At 46.0% G+C, this 16,481-nt stretch overlaps 1 protein-coding gene across 2 annotated transcripts in view; it reads right to left on the bottom strand.

Moving 5' to 3' along the window:
- Positions 1-4,146: 4,146 nt before the first annotated feature.
- The window catches only part of Sppl3 (signal peptide peptidase like 3), an 87,304-nt gene continuing 74,969 nt past the window's right edge, over positions 4,147-16,481 (bottom strand). The window contains exons 5-11 of one of the 2 annotated variants that reach the window (XM_027416032.2): positions 15,587-15,665; positions 14,512-14,624; positions 11,088-11,194; positions 10,494-10,657; positions 7,596-7,795; positions 6,854-6,963; positions 4,147-5,829 (exon numbers count right to left, since the gene is read on the bottom strand). In XM_027416032.2, the coding sequence (XP_027271833.1) occupies positions 5,758-5,829; positions 6,854-6,963; positions 7,596-7,795; positions 10,494-10,657; positions 11,088-11,194; positions 14,512-14,624; positions 15,587-15,665 (845 nt within the window). In that variant the 3' untranslated portion in view covers positions 4,147-5,757. The remainder of the gene's footprint in view (positions 5,830-6,853; positions 6,964-7,595; positions 7,796-10,493; positions 10,658-11,087; positions 11,195-14,511; positions 14,625-15,586; positions 15,666-16,481) is intronic. The other variant, XM_027416033.2, reaches the window with a different exon arrangement.

Raw genomic sequence — 16,481 nt, 5'->3', positions numbered from 1 at the left:
GAGAACACCTGGGCAATCCTCTTCCCTGGTAGCTACATGGCATCTCCCTGGTGGCTCCTCTCTGTGTTCCTCTTCTCAGCATTCTCCTAGTCTGGTAGCCCTACCTATACTTCCTGCCTGGCTACGTCCTGCCTGCCCATTGGCTGAAATAGTTCTATTCATCAATCAATAAGAGAAGCATATATTCACTGCATACAGGACATCCCCCATCACCAGCCTGGTCTACATAGTGAGTTTTTGGCTAGTCAGGGCTGCAAAGTGAGACCATGTGTAAAAAACAAGGTCTTGAATGTAGCTAGGTGTGAGGACCTAAACCTGTTGTCCTAGCTGCTCAGGAGGTGGAAGACAGGAGGATCAGGGCAGGAGGGCAGCCTAGGCAACACATGAGTATCTGTCTCACAAATAAGGCAGCCCTGTTCTGAGCTCCACACATGCAGTATGGTAGATGTGCAGACACATGCATGCATATGTCTAAGTAATAAAAAAAAAGACAATGATCTAGACGCCTCTATGGCTTCACACCTGAGCCACTTCCAATGGAACAGATTGCCTTTGAGTACTCAATCCCAATTTCTGTTCAAGTGTGTGTTCTGAGGACTTGAACAGAGTGTATACATTCTGCAGAGGGCTGTCCTTTAAATGTAAAAATGTCCTTTAGCAGTAAAAACACTAGGTGTCCAAGTTTGGTGACCCAAGTTTAATCCCTGCAACCCACAGAGCAGCCAGATACGGCAGTGTACACCTAACCCAGGTACCCCTATAGTGACATGGCAGGCAGAGACAACTGCTGAGGCTCAGGGGCCAGCCAGGCTGAAGTATGCAGCCAAAGTCAGAGACCCTGCCTCAGCAAGGGGAGGACAGAAACGGGCTAATGAATTATCCTCTAATCTCCATTAGAGGACACACACACACACACACACGAGGTCCTATTACTAGGCAGTTGTGAGCAGTCCTATGGGTGCTGGGAACTTGGCCCTCTGTAAAAGTAGCATCTATCATTCGGGCCTCATCTCCAGCAGCCAGTGGTTTTAACTGTGCTTAACGGTGGCTCATGGGGGCCCTTCCTCAGACACATGGCAGATTCCTATCACTGCCTGTGTTTTTTTTTTTTTTTTAATTTGGTTGTCACTTGGGACACCCCTCTCATTGATGTGTTTAAGCTTCTGTCTGGTGGGATGGGGATCTCAGAGGTCTCAGCAGCTGCTGTCTTCACACTGGCCACAGATCTGCTGGGACCTTGTGGCTGGGCATGTGTGTCCTGCTGCTTCCTTCCTAGGGACTCCTGGCTTGTGTAAGGCTGCGACCTCATGACTGGGAAAAACCACTGTTTGTTCACATGTAGTTTTATTTTTATTTTATTTTTAAAGCTTTGTGTGTGCATTGTGTTCAAAGGCACAAGGGATTGTGAGGGGCCCAATGTGGGAATGGTTAAAGCCTTCTCTGTGAGTAGAGGACTTTTTTTTTTGCCTGGTGGCTGTTGTTAGCCACTCATTAAGTTTCCCCAGGTTGATGGCCTCGTTCCTCCCACCATCTGTCCTTAGGGTCTCAGGGCAGCAGGCCCGGTTCCACCACATTCTAGCTGTGTGGTCCTGGGCTGCACTCTGCCTCCCACGTGGGCATGGCATCAGGGTGAGGCAGAGGAGCGGGCACCCAGGGCCTGGAATGCTGGCTGCAGCCATGCTGCTTTGTCCTATGATACCCACTGCTTTCACTTCTTATGAGGTGCAGCCCCCCCCAGCCTGCGCCTCAGTGTTATTTCCACCCCTGTCCAACAGCCCCATCCTGTCTCCGTGGGACTCAGAAAAGCTGAGGCTCATGGTTTGAGACCTCCAGTGCCTCTCTTTCGGGAAAACCAAGTTTCACATGGTCTACCCAACAGGGAAACGGCCAAACCAGAGCTCTTTTTTTTTTTTTTTTTTGAGACAGTCTTGCTCTGTAGCCTAGGTTGGCCTAAATTCATGACCTTTCTGTCCAGAGTGCACAGGAAGCAGAGGCAGGGAGATCTCTGTGAGTTCAAGGCCAGTCTGGTCTACAGAGCGAATTCCAGGACAGCCAGGACTACACAGAGAAACCCTGTCTCCAAAAAAAAAAAAAAAAAAAAAGACATGGACTACCATTCCAAGCTTCCTTGCTAGAATTTGTAATTCTTTTGATCTGTGATGTTCTTATATAGGTTGCCACAGTTAGTATGACTCAAAAACCTAAGCAACCACACACCAGTGTGACCAGATTTAAGTGCCACACACAGGGCTGTCACACCCTCTTGGCAGGGGAATGACTAAGACAGACTTAGGAGCCCTGTTGTGGTTAAAGGTTAAGGTGTCGCAAGCTGCTACAGTGTTTTCTTTCTGTAGTCATTTCTATGTTACATCTAACCGAGCCCTGGCTTCTGCACCAGCCTGTTCAGTCCTCTCTTAGCCAGCATGTCTAGCTCTGCCACACGGGACCCGGGATGTTTTGCTATTGACAGTGAGGCAGAGAACAGGCAGTGATCAAGCCATGGGATCTTCTATTGAGCTCAACACGGAGCTGGCATGTGACTACATCCTTGTACATAGGGTTGGCTGCCACTCAAGTGTTCAAGCCCTGCTGCCCCTTACTGACTTGACCACCACAGTGAGGGGACCTGGATATTCAGCTTGGTTTGTGTGAATACCCAGTGCCTGTCAATGTAAGTACTGACACACGATTGAATGTCCTATAAGGATGGGAAGGACAGCGGGTTCTCTGGGGAAGCAGATGAAAACAAAAGGGAGACTGAATGTAAACCCAGGCAAGTCTGAGTTTCCACTCCTTCTCAGGAGCAGCTTGACTGTAGACATTATCTCCAAGTTTCAAATGACTGCCTTCCTCTCCTGCTGAGGCGTTAGGGACCGCTGTTCCAAGGAGAATCTCCCTGCCATAGGTGCCGAAGAAATGGGCACACTGGTGAGGCTGAGCAGTGTGCCCTGGAGAGTGAGCGTGTACTGCTGGCTCCTGTGTAAACACCTCCAAGAGGCTGGAGAGGAGGTTCCGCAGTTAAGAGTATGTCTTCTTGCAAAGGACATGGGTTTGATTCTCAGCACCCACATGGCAGCTTGCAAACACTCCTAGTTCCAGTTCCAGAGGAACCCGATGTCCTCTGTGGCCACCAGGCACACATGTATTCACATACATACATACATACATTCGGGGGGAGGGAGGAGACCCATACACATTTTTAAAACAAAGGGCACTTGCGGAGGACTCAGATTTGGTTTCTGGCATCTACAAGATAGTTCACAACCATCTATGACTCCAGATTCTGGGGAGCTGGAACATTCTGGCCTCCATGGGCATCAGGCATGCACACAGTGCCCTTAAGACCTGCAGATAAAACGAAACAAATTTTTAAAAACCCATTTTATTTCTGGGCTCTGAAAATTGGCGTTTCCCAAACCGCAGGGTTTCACACAGGCTGACGTGGTGAGCCGTAAGGAATGCTCTACTAGAACACTGTCACCCCTTTGTCTTGTGAGTACAGTAGCCTGCCTGGGTGATGGAGGCCTGTGCTGGCCAGATGTGGAGGAAGTTTCCCCATAGCTCCAGGTGTCCCATACAGCACTGTTGTCCCTATGTGGCACATCTTACTCGGAAGATGGCCTACTCTATGGCAGTCTGAGCAGAGCACACTTCACTTTGGGAACCAAATCTGATACTGGCAAAGAACCTGCCTAACAGACACAAGAACACATTGAAATCTTCTACTTTGAGTGACCAGGAAGAGCAGCCCAAGGGTGTAGCAGGCACAGGAAGGGGATTGAGTGTCCCCCAAGCCCCACTTCCATCTGATGGCCTTTCAGAACTGAAGGAAATTATGGCATCTGCCGAGGCTTTTGGGGAGTCTTCAAAACCTCTGAAGATGGGACCAAGTGCCAGGCATTCCTGGCTCTTACAGTGGTGTCCCCTCTCCTCCATAACCCCTGCACCAAATGCAGGGGCCTATTTCAGCCTTTGCCAATGCCACATGCAGTTGTGAGCTCTGTAGACAATGGGAGCCTCTACAATGTGATGGAGCCAGAGTTGCAGGTGACAACTATGGGGACAGGGTTTTTCCATCAGTCTCTGTCACAGTGCAAGTTACAGAAACTTGGCACCAACCACCAAAAGTGAAGTCACGACAAAAGCTAGAAAAAGGTGTCATTTATTAGAGACAAAATCCCAAACCCTCAAACCCTTCAGCAGAATTTGAAGATGATGGAGGAACCCAACATCATGATGGCATCCTGCTCTGTAGACAAGATGGACACGAGCTGTGATCTCTGCTGGAATGACAGCAGCCCTGGGGTCAACAGCACCAACTCACCACACAGGCAGGCCACGCTGGAGATGACCCCAGGGAAGAATAGACTCCACGCCCCGCTGTCTGTCTAAACACATCAGTTTACCAGCCTGAGAGTCGCCAAGATAAAGATGAGCAGACTCTATCCTAGTCACTGCTGTGCCCGGCCCTGTAAAGATGATACAGCCTGCTCTGGCTCCAGCTGGTGGACTTTAGTCCTATTTAGAGAGGCAACTGACATTTGTCCCCAAGACTGTAATCACAACAGCAAGGACAGGATTGTGTTGCTTTTGTCCTTTTTGTTTTTTTTTTTTTAAAGGAGTGAGGGCATGGAAAATACAGCGCACCAATGAAACGAAATGTCAAAAAAAAATACAAAAAAATATAAAATAGAAAAATGTATTTACAGGTAGTACATGACTATGATCAGAAAGCACAAAGACACCTGGCTGCTATAATACATGCACGGTTCAAGAGGCGGTTCCTAAAAACTGCAAGAAGCCTGTAAAAAGAAAAGTGTCAAAAAGATCAAACCTTTTATCCCTAATTTGCTACACGAATCAAAAGAGGGAGGAGTCCCCAGAGCTCGTGGGTCCATTGGTTCGGTGTGGCCACAGTTTACAACTGCAGGAGACTCCTGAGGGAGACAGCAGCTTATGCAAGGGTGCCACAGGAAACTGCTCCACATGCTCAAACTCAGCAAGCCCTGTCTGCTACACGGCATGATCTTAGCAGGATTAGTCACTGTTTCTCATAGATATCTATGTGCGGGGATATATATATATATATATATATATATATAATGTATATATATATATGTACGTATGTATAAAACCATGTCCTTGCTCACGGCCAACATGGGTGGACACAGTCATTACAACAAATTCTATGTGTATGTTGTAAGAAGTCATTCAATGTCTGTGGATTTAATAAGTCACTTCACACCACAGAAAATATTTAATAAATCCAAAAGAAGGAAAAAGAAAAAGAGAAAAAAAAAAAAAAAGAAAAAAAAAGAAAAAAAAAAAGGACAGAACTTCTGTCCCAGGTCTCTGAAATGAGTCCCCCATAGGAAACTGGTCCCAAAGTTTTGGAGGGTTCACTGAAGAAACTTCGGTTTGCTATTTTTTTCCCCATCATTTTAGTGTTCGACATTCAAGAACAAGTCCTTGCTGTTTGCAGTTAATAAGTCAGCTCTGCTGCTCCCCGAAAGAAAACAGTCTGGTCAGATCTGTAAAAACCTGGGGAGGGCAGTCACTTCTGGAAGGATCCACACTCGCAGCGTGCAGGGAGGAAGGGAAGGGCGCGCAGGTTCCAGCACCTTCCTGCTCTCCCTTCAGCCGCAAACCCCAGTCACACTGCAGCTCCTCTGATTCCAGGCCAGCTTTTAGAGGAAACGAAACCCGAGGTGAGAGAGAAGGCAATGGCCATGTTCTAGTCACTTGCCACACGCTCTATCATACTTCCAGGAACCGGGAGCTGCTGGACTTGGAGTGGAATGGCTCAGACCACATCCTTCGTAAGTCACCCTGGAGACACAAGGGACATGGATGAGTTCAGGGTCAAACAAGAGGCACCAGTCCTTTCTCACATGAGAAAGCTTCCGTGATGACCATGGCAACAACCTTATTCATTGAAGATGCCCAGGCCTCTGCAGCATGGAGACCCTTGCCTCCGGTGACTTCACACACCCACCCTGAGCCCTGAGGGAAGTTCTATCTCTCCCGAGACCTCTGTCGGTCTCGGGCTGACATGGATACACACACATAAATGTGTACGGTGGTATATCCAGTCAGAAGGCAGAGGCAGGTGGATCCCTGTGAGTAGGCCAACCTGGTCTACATAGGCAGTTCCAGACCAACTAGAGCTACATTTTGAGACCCTGACTCAAAAACAACAAAACCCTTTAAAAAAGAAAAAAGGAATTACTCTAAATTAGGGATATGGGGGACAGGGGTTATATACTGCCTTAATATAGTAAATATTTATTTTTATGTGTCTGAGTATTTTGCCTGCATGCATGTATGTATAGCGTGCGTGTCTGGTGCCCACAGAGTCCTGAAGAACTACAGTTACATACAGATGGTTTTGAGCTGCCACACAAGTGCTGGGAACTGAAGCTAAGCCTCTCCAAGAACAGTAAGGACTCTGAACCACTGAGGTATCTTTCCAGCCTCAATATTAAATAATTTATCCCAAATAAAGTTAGTATTAAAAGCCATCAGGGACAAGGGAGCCACTGGTCTGGTGAGGTACTCGGTGAGGGACACTGACCCCAGGGCCTTTCTGAGCTCCAGGCCTTACTAAGTTACCCAGGCTGGTCCTGAACTCAAAGTTCTCCCAAGCCAGGCCTTTTGAGAGCACCAGTGCACTTGGCCCTACTGTGTTGCTATTATCAAAGCAAGAAGTCCCAACAGGATGACTGTGATTTCAATTAATCACTGACCTGTACTATGTAGTGATGTAATCATTAGCCCTTCCTGTCAACAGCTCTAAGCAGTCTACTTAAAACCAAGGGTGCAAGTTACAGGCTCCTGCCACTGCTGCTCTCACCTTTAAGTAGGCCATGGTGAGGAGTGGCAATAAGGTGAATGGCACCAAGTAGAGGAGGGCAGGCTGGGCGGCTCGGTGGATTCGAGATGCCACAGTTGCAGTGAGCAGACCTAGGAGAGAAGACATTGGTGACTGGCTGAGTGGCCAGGAAAGGAAAGAGACCCTTTGCCACCTGGCTGCTTTGCGGACAGGCTGGTCGACTTAAGGTACTTTACAAAGCCTCACAACCACGCCTAAGCGCTCCCCTCTCAGCCTCCTTACATGCTAGATGGGTAATACTAGCCTGACCCCTAAGGGTTTACAGACTGACAGGGCCTCAGGGTTGTGCCAGTCAGTGAAGGCGAGGTGCTTTTACACTTCAGCAGCAGGAGAGGGCAAGCGTGAGTGTGTGTGCTTGCGTGTGTGCACTATTTCTATTTCTGGTCTGGTAACAACTGTTTCTTCCTGGTTTGTTTTGTGTGTTGGATGGAGGGATGTATGCACTGGAACCAATGGAGGTAAACAACAAAGAAAAAGGACTAGCCTCTGTGGCTATCTGTGGCTAGCCTCTCAGCATGCTGTGTGTGTTGGACTGAGGACTCAGGCACGGCACACAGCACACAGCACAGACCCTCAAGGGCCCTTTGGGTATAAGTAAGGTTACTGCTCTTCTGTCAGCAGCCAGAGACTTGGCTGGTTTCACCGTGAGTCTGTCTGGGGAAGGAGCAAGGGGCCTGGCCACTTTCTTGCTGGCCTTCCTTACCTACAAAGTACCCGATGAGGGTGCAGTGGAAGTAGGAGACCTTCTGCATGCGCCCAGAGATGTTAGCCGGACCAGGGGCACCACAGGAGTCGCCACTAGCTTGTTTCTTGTAGTTGTCATAGCGAAGGACAAAGCATAAGAGGAGGCCAGGCATCACAATGTCCCCAATGCCCAACATAGAGAAGTGACTGCCAGTGGAGCTGAAATACAAGCCACACGTCAGGGACACCATGCTCTACCATCTCCATGCTTCTGCTGGAAGTCTTTTCTTCTTTTTTTTTCTTCATTTTACACACTAAGCCCCAGTACTCCCTCCCCTTCTTCCTTCCCTCACCTCCCCCAATAAAAGGGTCTTTACTTGTTTGTTTCTCTTGGTTTGAGACAGTGTCTCACTGTAGCCCTGGCTGGCCGGGAACTCACTATATAGACCAGGCCACCTTGAACTCAGTTCAACTTGCCTCTCCCCAAAATCCTGGGATTAAAGGTGTGTGCCACCATGCCTGGTCCTGTTTCTTGTTCAGATAAGGTCTTGCTATGGACCAAACCTACATTCTTCCTTAGCCTTCTGAATGCAGGGATTATCAATATGCACCACTGTCAGACAAACACTAGCTTTTAAAGTGCAATGACCTCTGAGCACTGGCCTTGGTAATCTCCAGGGAGCACGGGGTGAGTGCTGAGTGACCTCCTATGGGAATGTCACCATTTGTGGCACATTTACTCCTGGGACTACAAATGAGATCTATCAACATGCTGCAGAAATATGCCCCCCCCCCCACTTGAGGAAATAAGGAGAAAGCTCTTTACTGAGAGAATACAAAAAAAAAAAAAAAAGCACAAGGCAGACTGCAGCTAATGTCCAAAGCGGAGCGGTGGAATAAAGATGTTACTAACTTATATACATCTTAGGCTTTGTACATTCCACATATGCATCCATAAATCTCTCTCAGTTCCTGGTTAACTGTGAACAATTTAAATGGACAGGAGATTTAAGTGAACAGACTGCAAGTCTGTTCACTTAGGCAAATGGAGGATTAACACAGCAAAGCTAGAGCCATTTTAAGTACATTAGTGTTGATTTCTGAATAGCTGTCACCCAGGGTCATCCTGCACACCTAACTCAATTATGCTTTTCTTCCTAAGAGCTCTGGGGCCGTGGTGGTCATGGTCCTGCAGGCTCCTCAGTCTGTTATAGGACTGGGGTTCTAAGCCAGGTGTTTCCGTTGTTTTGGGAATGGGGCCTAACAGCTAGCTGGTGAGCCCTGGTGAACAAACGTTTACACCCAACATCCTAAATTATCTCTAGCAGGCTTTGTTAGCAACTACTCACTTCTGATACTTTGCAGGCAACACTCCTGCTAAATTCTACTTGTGTGACTTAATGGCTCTTAAGCAAATCTATTAGGAAGTCCCTTACAGTGTCTCTTCTACATCAGACAGAGACAAAAGTGGCACAGTGGTTGCCAAGATGGATTCACTGAGACTGTTACCATGAGAACATATTTTTACAAATGTCTCAGAAAACAAAACAAAACACGATTCTGTTAATTCCCACCAACTGTAAAAAGCAGAAACTGCAGTGGCTCGCCACTGTGTGACAGTACTGGAAGACAGCAGTAAACAATGTCTTTATGGCGCTGTGAAGGAAAGGAGTCAGTGACAATGAGCAGCAGCTCACGTATGGCAGGACAGCCATGGAGCCGGCCGTACTTCACTCTGCTGCTCTATCTCAGAGGGCCGAGAACTAGGCGCCACCTTTAGAGGTTGCACATTTGAGAATAAGGTAGTGTCAAGGCTTGAAGACCAGTCACACGTCACACAGTCTAGGGACGGCTGGATGAGATGATTTGGCTTTAGACAAGCTGAGTTTAGAAACAGCATAAGCAGTCAGTCCTGCCCCTGTGGTGAGGTGAGGAGAGCTTACATCCATCCTAGTGAGGCACTGGATCTGCAGCCTCTCCTTCCCACAGGACAGTCACTGCTGGGGGGACTGAAAGCACCGAGCTCGGTCCTCATTCTCCAAAACACTAGAGATACTACTCTTGACTGGAATAAACCAGGGAGACTCCAGCACAGTGGCTCGCAACCTTCCTAATGCTGCAACCCTTTAATACATACAGTTCCTCATGCTGTGGTGACCATAAAATTACTTTTGTTGCTACTTCATAATTATAATTCTGCTGCTGTTATGAATCATAATGTAAATATCTGATACACAGGATATCTGATATGTGACCTCTGTGAAAGGGTTGTTCAACCCCAAGGGGTAGCGACTCACAGGTTGAGAACCGCTGATCTAAATGTAGGTGATTTAGATTAAAGAAAAACAAAACAAAACAAAAACAAACAAACAAACAAAAACTAGCCATCTACAGAATATTCCAATAGTTTAAAATACCTTCTTCTCAGTACTCTATCAAACTTTAATTCCACGAGTCTTACCAGGTCATATGGGAACAGATCTAGAGGTGAGCAAGCAGAAAGTCTATAGATCCTGTATCCTAGTTTGAATACACAATGCCCCATAGGCCCTAGCTGGTGGCTCTGTTTTCCAAGGCTGTGAAGCCATCTGGAAGTAAGGCCTAGCAGGAGGAAGGGGTCCTTCTGGGGCAATGGTGGTGGCATAGTGAGGGAACCTGTTTCCTGATCCTTGGAGAGAGAATAAGCCATGCCCCGGGCTCCCACTCCCAGAGATGAAGCTGCAGCCACACACACCTCCACCGCTATGATGGACGGCATCCCCTTAGGTGGTGAGCGAGATCCCCCATCCTCTCTTGGGTGCATTTGTGGGCATTTTGTTACTAGGATTTCAGAAGAGAGACAAAAACCCCATGGCACGAAGACACACAAGGAGGTGGTTATGGTCATTAAGGGTGGAGACCCATAGGCCAGTCCTACCTTGGGAAGACCAATTTTCCAGGCAAAGACAGGCGAGGAACATCACGCCCGACACTGGGTCCTAGGTGGAGTTTCCTGGACAGAACATCTAGGGGATTGTCAGCTGGCTGTGTGGCTACTTTCACCATGACATTGCTGTTAAAGATGTAGGCTGAGAAAAACACCTGTCAAGATGAACAGAAGACTGTAACAGAAGGGACAAGCCACCTGAGTTAGTCAGCAGCCCTCTTTGTTGTCCTAACAGCTCAGAACCTGCAGGTCTTGGCTCTGACTGTGTCTGAAGGGGAAGAGAACCTTCACTTCCTGTGCTGGCCTGCAGGTTGCCGTCTTTCCACACCCAGACACTCCCTTCTCCATAGAATGGAGTATTCCTATTCATGAATTCTCATCTGCCTGCTGCCCCAGTAACACACTACCTACAGAATCACAGATGTCACCGACAAACGGGACAAACGCCTGTGCACGCTCAACACCAGCAGCACCAGAGCAGCAGGGCTCACCTGAGATGGTCGCACACCAGGCTTTGGGTTTTAGCAGCGATTGCTTCAATTAAACATAAAGGGGAAGAAGACTTCTAATGAAGCAGACACTCACCCAGAAGACATCGTAGATGAGAAGCCCTGAGAGAAGCAGGCAGGATACCTTGAGGCTTGGCAGGCGGACAAAGGCGATCATGGCAACACAGAGACCCATGGCCAGAGCTGGGGGTAGGAGGAGTATGGGGATCAGTTGGTGTGTGGATGATAGGTCTCTTTCTACAAGTTCTTGACTACCCAGCCTGACAGAGTCTGCGGTAGTGCTCCTGAGCTCTCATTTCAGATATCTGTTTGTACTGCAGCAGGCCACCTGTGGCACACACCTTTAATCGCAGCACTGAGGAGGGCAGAGGCAGGCAGATCTCTGTGAGTTTAAGGTCAACCTGGTCTACAGAGTGAGACCCTATCTCCAAAAAAGGGGGAGCCAACTTATTCCGAGTCTCGTCCTCTTATGTCCAGACACACCATCCCAGTAATTCACTGTCCTCTCTGTTGCATTCCCTCCATCAATCCACCAATGTATTATCTGCAACATTTTTATCTTAAACAACATAATATTTACCATCAGCCCTCCTTCTTACTGCCTTCCTACAATTTCTCTGACCTAATTTACACAAAGGTCCTTTAAAGCTAGTTTCTTAAACCATGTTTAGCAAAAAAAATTAGTCAACAGTAGTGGTTTCTAAACACACAGCTGTCAAAAATTAGTAAAAAACAAACAAAAAACAGAAAAACAAACAAACAAACCAAATGTGACAACTGGGATGTCTCCCAATAGTGTTCACCTGTTTGCCGCCACACCACATTATGGAAGCACTGGTACTGTTCATGTGTCACGACACGTGGTGCCAAGGATTATTGCCTGAAACCCTGACAACTGCCAACAGTAGATTCAGCATTTTTTTTTTTTGGTTTTTCAAGACAGGGTTCCTCTGTGGCTTTGGAGGCTGTCCTGGAACTAGCTCTTGTAGACCAGGCTGGTCTCGAACTCACAGAGATTTGCCTGCTTCTGCCTCCCGAGTGCTGGGATTAAAGGTGTGAGCCACCACCGCCCGGCTAGATCCAGCATTTTTATGCACACCCAGTTTTCTTTCTGGCCTTCTCACAGAGCAATGATTAAATTACAGTAAGGAGGACTCCCTCACCATTCTCAGTGTGCAAATGTGCATCACACGAGTGTTTGCACTGTGACGTGCTAGCTGACTTGAGCTTCATGAATAACTGATAACATGAATTTTTTTCAACTTTTTTTATTTGAATTAGAAACAGGATTGATTTACATGACAATCCCAGTTCCCTTCTCCCACCCTTCCTCCCCTACCACCCCCCCCAACCCCCCAGCAAAATGAATTTTGAATTGGGACCACAACACAATCTCCAACAGTTTCTGATCTGGCCTGAACACCCTCTGCCATTTTGTACTGTATTTCTGTGAAATGGCATTTAATAAAGTCAAGATACCGACCAACCATGAAAAGCACTGAGGATATGTACTCTGGTAAAGTAAATTAGCACCCCATTTCATTAGTGTGCATGTTTTGTTTTAATAGTGGAGAGTGGAGTGTAATATATGAGCCTTACTCTGGCAAACACCTTGAAATCATGGCATCGCTAACCCCACAAGCACCAAAATGCACTTTGTCTTTAGTAAATATCTTATGAATAACAGAAAATTACTATTTTTTGGGACAGAGTCTTTCTATCAAGCCTTGGTTATTCTAGAACTCTCTATGTAGATCAGGCTAGCCTCTATCTTAGAGAGAGCTACACCTGTCTCCTGGAGTGCTGGCATTAAAGGCATGTGGCCACCACCACCATCTTTTACAAAATCTTTTAACTTTTATGTTTATGTGAATGTTTGTCATGGGTGTGCAGAGATGCCTGCAGAACCAGAATGGTGGGGTCCTTTGAAGCTGTTGTTACAGTAAGTGTGAGCCACGCCATGTTTATGCTGAGAACTGAACTCAGGTCCTTGGAACAGTCTTCAAAAGGGAGAACTAGTGATAGAGGTTATGGCTGGTAACCTTAAAAATATTTTGCCAACTGGAAGAAGTCAGATGCAGCCTGAGAAAGTAGACTGGCAGATGCCAGAAGTGTGGCAGGTGAGGCTGCAGCTGGTATAGCTGAGAAAATTGGGGCAGGACTAATCTAGGACTGTATGTCTGTGAGGACTCAGTCTACAGCAGGCTGACATCTTCACTGGCAGCTTTCTTCTGCTCAACCAATCTTACATGACCCCGGACAGTAGGCATATAAAACTGGTATATGAAGCAAACATGGTTTACATATAATTTTACCATTAGAGACAAAAAATCTGCATTCTAGGGGCTGGAGAGATGATGGCTCAGAGGTTAAGAGCACTGACTCCTCTTCCAGAGGTCCTGAGTTTGATCCCCAAGCAACCACATGGTGGCTCATAACCATCTGTAATGAGATCCCTCTTCTGGTGTGCAGATATACATGGAAGCAGAATATTGTATACACAATAAATAAATGAAATCTTAAAAAAAAAATCCATTAAAAAATCTGCATTCTAATACAGACTCTGCCTGACAATTTTTACGAAACAAATCTTGGCTGTATGACACTGTCTACAAAGATGCCTTCAATATTTCCTAGCGTTTATCACTATCTTGATCACTGTCAATGCCAAGAATACTGCTTTGCATAAATATGTAATACAAAATATTAAAAATATGCTTAACACCATTTTAGAAATTGTTGGAAACTATGTCCTAATTCCAAGCCAGAACTTATTCAATTATTTTTTTTTAAATGAAAATTAAGTCAGCAACTCAAAACAGCAATTTTATTTGTTAGTTTTTGAGAGGGTCTTACTGTGTGGCCCTGACTCCTACCTAGAATTTGCTTTGTGGACCAGTTGACCTTGAACTCACAGAGATCCTCCTGCCTCAGTTCTGGGATTAAAGGCATGTGCTGCCTGGTCTAGAGAAGGAGTTCCAGGACAGCCAGGACTACAGAGAAAAACTTTGTCTTGGAAAAAAACAAACAAAGCATGTACCACCATGCTTGGCTCAAACAGCAATTGTAAAATGCAATATTTTAACACAACCCAACCCAAAGCTATGCTAATACATTATTTACATGCTGAGAAATGACAGCAGGAAAAGATATATTACACCATTATGTTTCTGTGATAGAGAAGACTTTGTACTGCAACAAAAAACACTTCAATCATAGCATATATAGATGTCATTATGAGCAAAAGTGTTTTAGGCAGGGGCATCGTGTCCTCAGGACCAAGGGTTTGGTGAAGGCACATGATACCACAGCATGTATGCACACTGTCAGAACACCGTCATGGTGTCTGAGTCTGCACTAACCTCTGGTCATGACATGGCCAGTAACCTTCTACTCTTCACTTTTTTTTTTTTTGTGGGCAATTCACATGGGTTCCCACAGTTGAAGCCATGACCTATGAAGGTGTACTAGGTACAATGACAACCTGCCATGTTACTCACCATCCATAAGGAGCCAGTGGCCAGTGAGAACCCAGATGAGGACGAGCATGACAGACAGAGAGAATGACAGTAACTCAGCAGCGGTGAAACGCCCACAGCAACCAAAGGAAATCCTGGAAAACACACATTTATGGGACTGAGGGGCACACTGCATTCAATAACCAAAAGCTCCCATTGTTCTTCATGACCATAGCTCACGATGGCTGGCCAGAACTGTAGGAAACAGGTAAAAAATTACCTGGGAAAACTGTAAGACCCAAGCCTTGTTGGAGCCACCTAAAAAACTGTTCTTTAGCTCCTATTTGGTAATGCATTTCACTTTAAAATTTACATTTTATTTATAACTATTATTGTGTGTGGGTGGGGGGTACATTGGAGGCCAGGTGACAACAACTTTGTGGTGCCTATCTGTCTTTGCACTGCAGGTTATAAGGATCAAGCACAAGCCACCAGGCTAGCTCAACAAGCACTTTTACTTACTGAACCAATGCACTGGTCTGAAAGTGTGTTTTTTATACTAAATTATCAACATGGGTTTCTAAATGTTTAATTTAACATTGGTCTCTGGGAAGGCTGAACATAGGGAAACCCTATTCTTAAGAGAAAATAAAATGGAGAGAAGGAACAGATTCCACTCATTTAGCAATGATAAAGTAGTATTTGTAAGATGTCATCACTAATTTCTAGAAAATCAGCTGCCACACTGGTTAGTTCTGACACCATCTCCCCCAGCATATCCCATGGTTCCCATGGAGCAATGGCTCCTGGGGGGTGGAGGTGCAGACGACACACTCAACAAGGCAGCAGCATAGGCAGTCACCAGAGAAGAACAATAAGGAGTTCCCAATTCACTACTTTCCACAGACTGCTCGTCCTTCCTAATCTAGTTAAGCAGGAAGCAGATCACACAGATCCCTACTTCTGAAGATTTGTCTGTGTTTCCTCTGCCATTATCTTCCAGTTTTAACAAGTGTGGCCAAACATCTTAACCCCAATCTCTGGCCGTCCATCTGTGTATCCCAGCCAATCCCCATCAGTCACTCTTATAACCTAGAGGAAAGTCCTTAGAACTTACTTGTTCTGAGGTGAACAGGGTCTTGTTAAATACTGGCACATCGGGAGAAGAAGAAAAGCAAAAGCTATTGTTGCGAGAACTAGGGAGAGGAAATACGTTTTATTAAAAACTTTTTCTTTCCTTATCATAAGAAAAATGGCATAACTCAGGTAAAACAGTTTTCCAACACAACCTTTCTTGACTAGTGGGAAAGTTACTACCTAAAGACTTTTTGTTTTTCGAAACAGGGTTTCTCAGCTTTGTAGACCAGGATCAGGATGGCCTCAAACTCACAGAGACCCACCTGCCTCTGCCTCCCAAGTGCTGGAATTAAAGGTGTGTGCCACCAACGCCTGGCTCTAAAGACTTTCTTACTGTCTTAACCCAGTAGGAAAGAACAAGCAGCAGGCAGAGATGGACGCCTATCTAACTCACTAATTCTAATTCTCACTAAGTATCTAACTCACTAATTCTTCTTCCTGTACTTCCATCATTGCACAGTTTGAAAATACATGGGGGGGCTGGAGAGATGGCTCAGAGGTTAAGAGCACCGACTGTTCTTCCAGAGGTCATGAGTTCAATTCCCAGCAACCACATGGTGGCTCACAACCATTCTCTATGAGATCTGGTGCCCTCTTCTGGTGTGCAGATATACATGGAAGCAGAATGTTGTATACATAATAAATAAATAAATAAATAAAATATTAAAAAAAAAGAAAGAAAACACATGGGAAAGCTGGCAATTCCTCTATTAGCTGTCAATACTTCTATTGGCAGACAGGTTACTGGAGGATGCTATGGCCTACACCTACCGAGACCTTTGGGTTATAAACATGTGGTATCACTGAAGTAATTGAGTTTTCCAATTCCCGCCTTTCTCTCAGACTGATGAAGATACAACTTAGAAGGCATGGCA

This window comes from Cricetulus griseus, chromosome 4 (assembly GCF_003668045.3).
Source record: "Cricetulus griseus strain 17A/GY chromosome 4, alternate assembly CriGri-PICRH-1.0, whole genome shotgun sequence".
Classification (NCBI taxonomy): Eukaryota; Metazoa; Chordata; class Mammalia; order Rodentia; family Cricetidae; genus Cricetulus; species Cricetulus griseus.
Note: the sequence above shows the minus strand (reverse complement) of the source record. Positions and strands in the feature narration are given on the sequence as shown.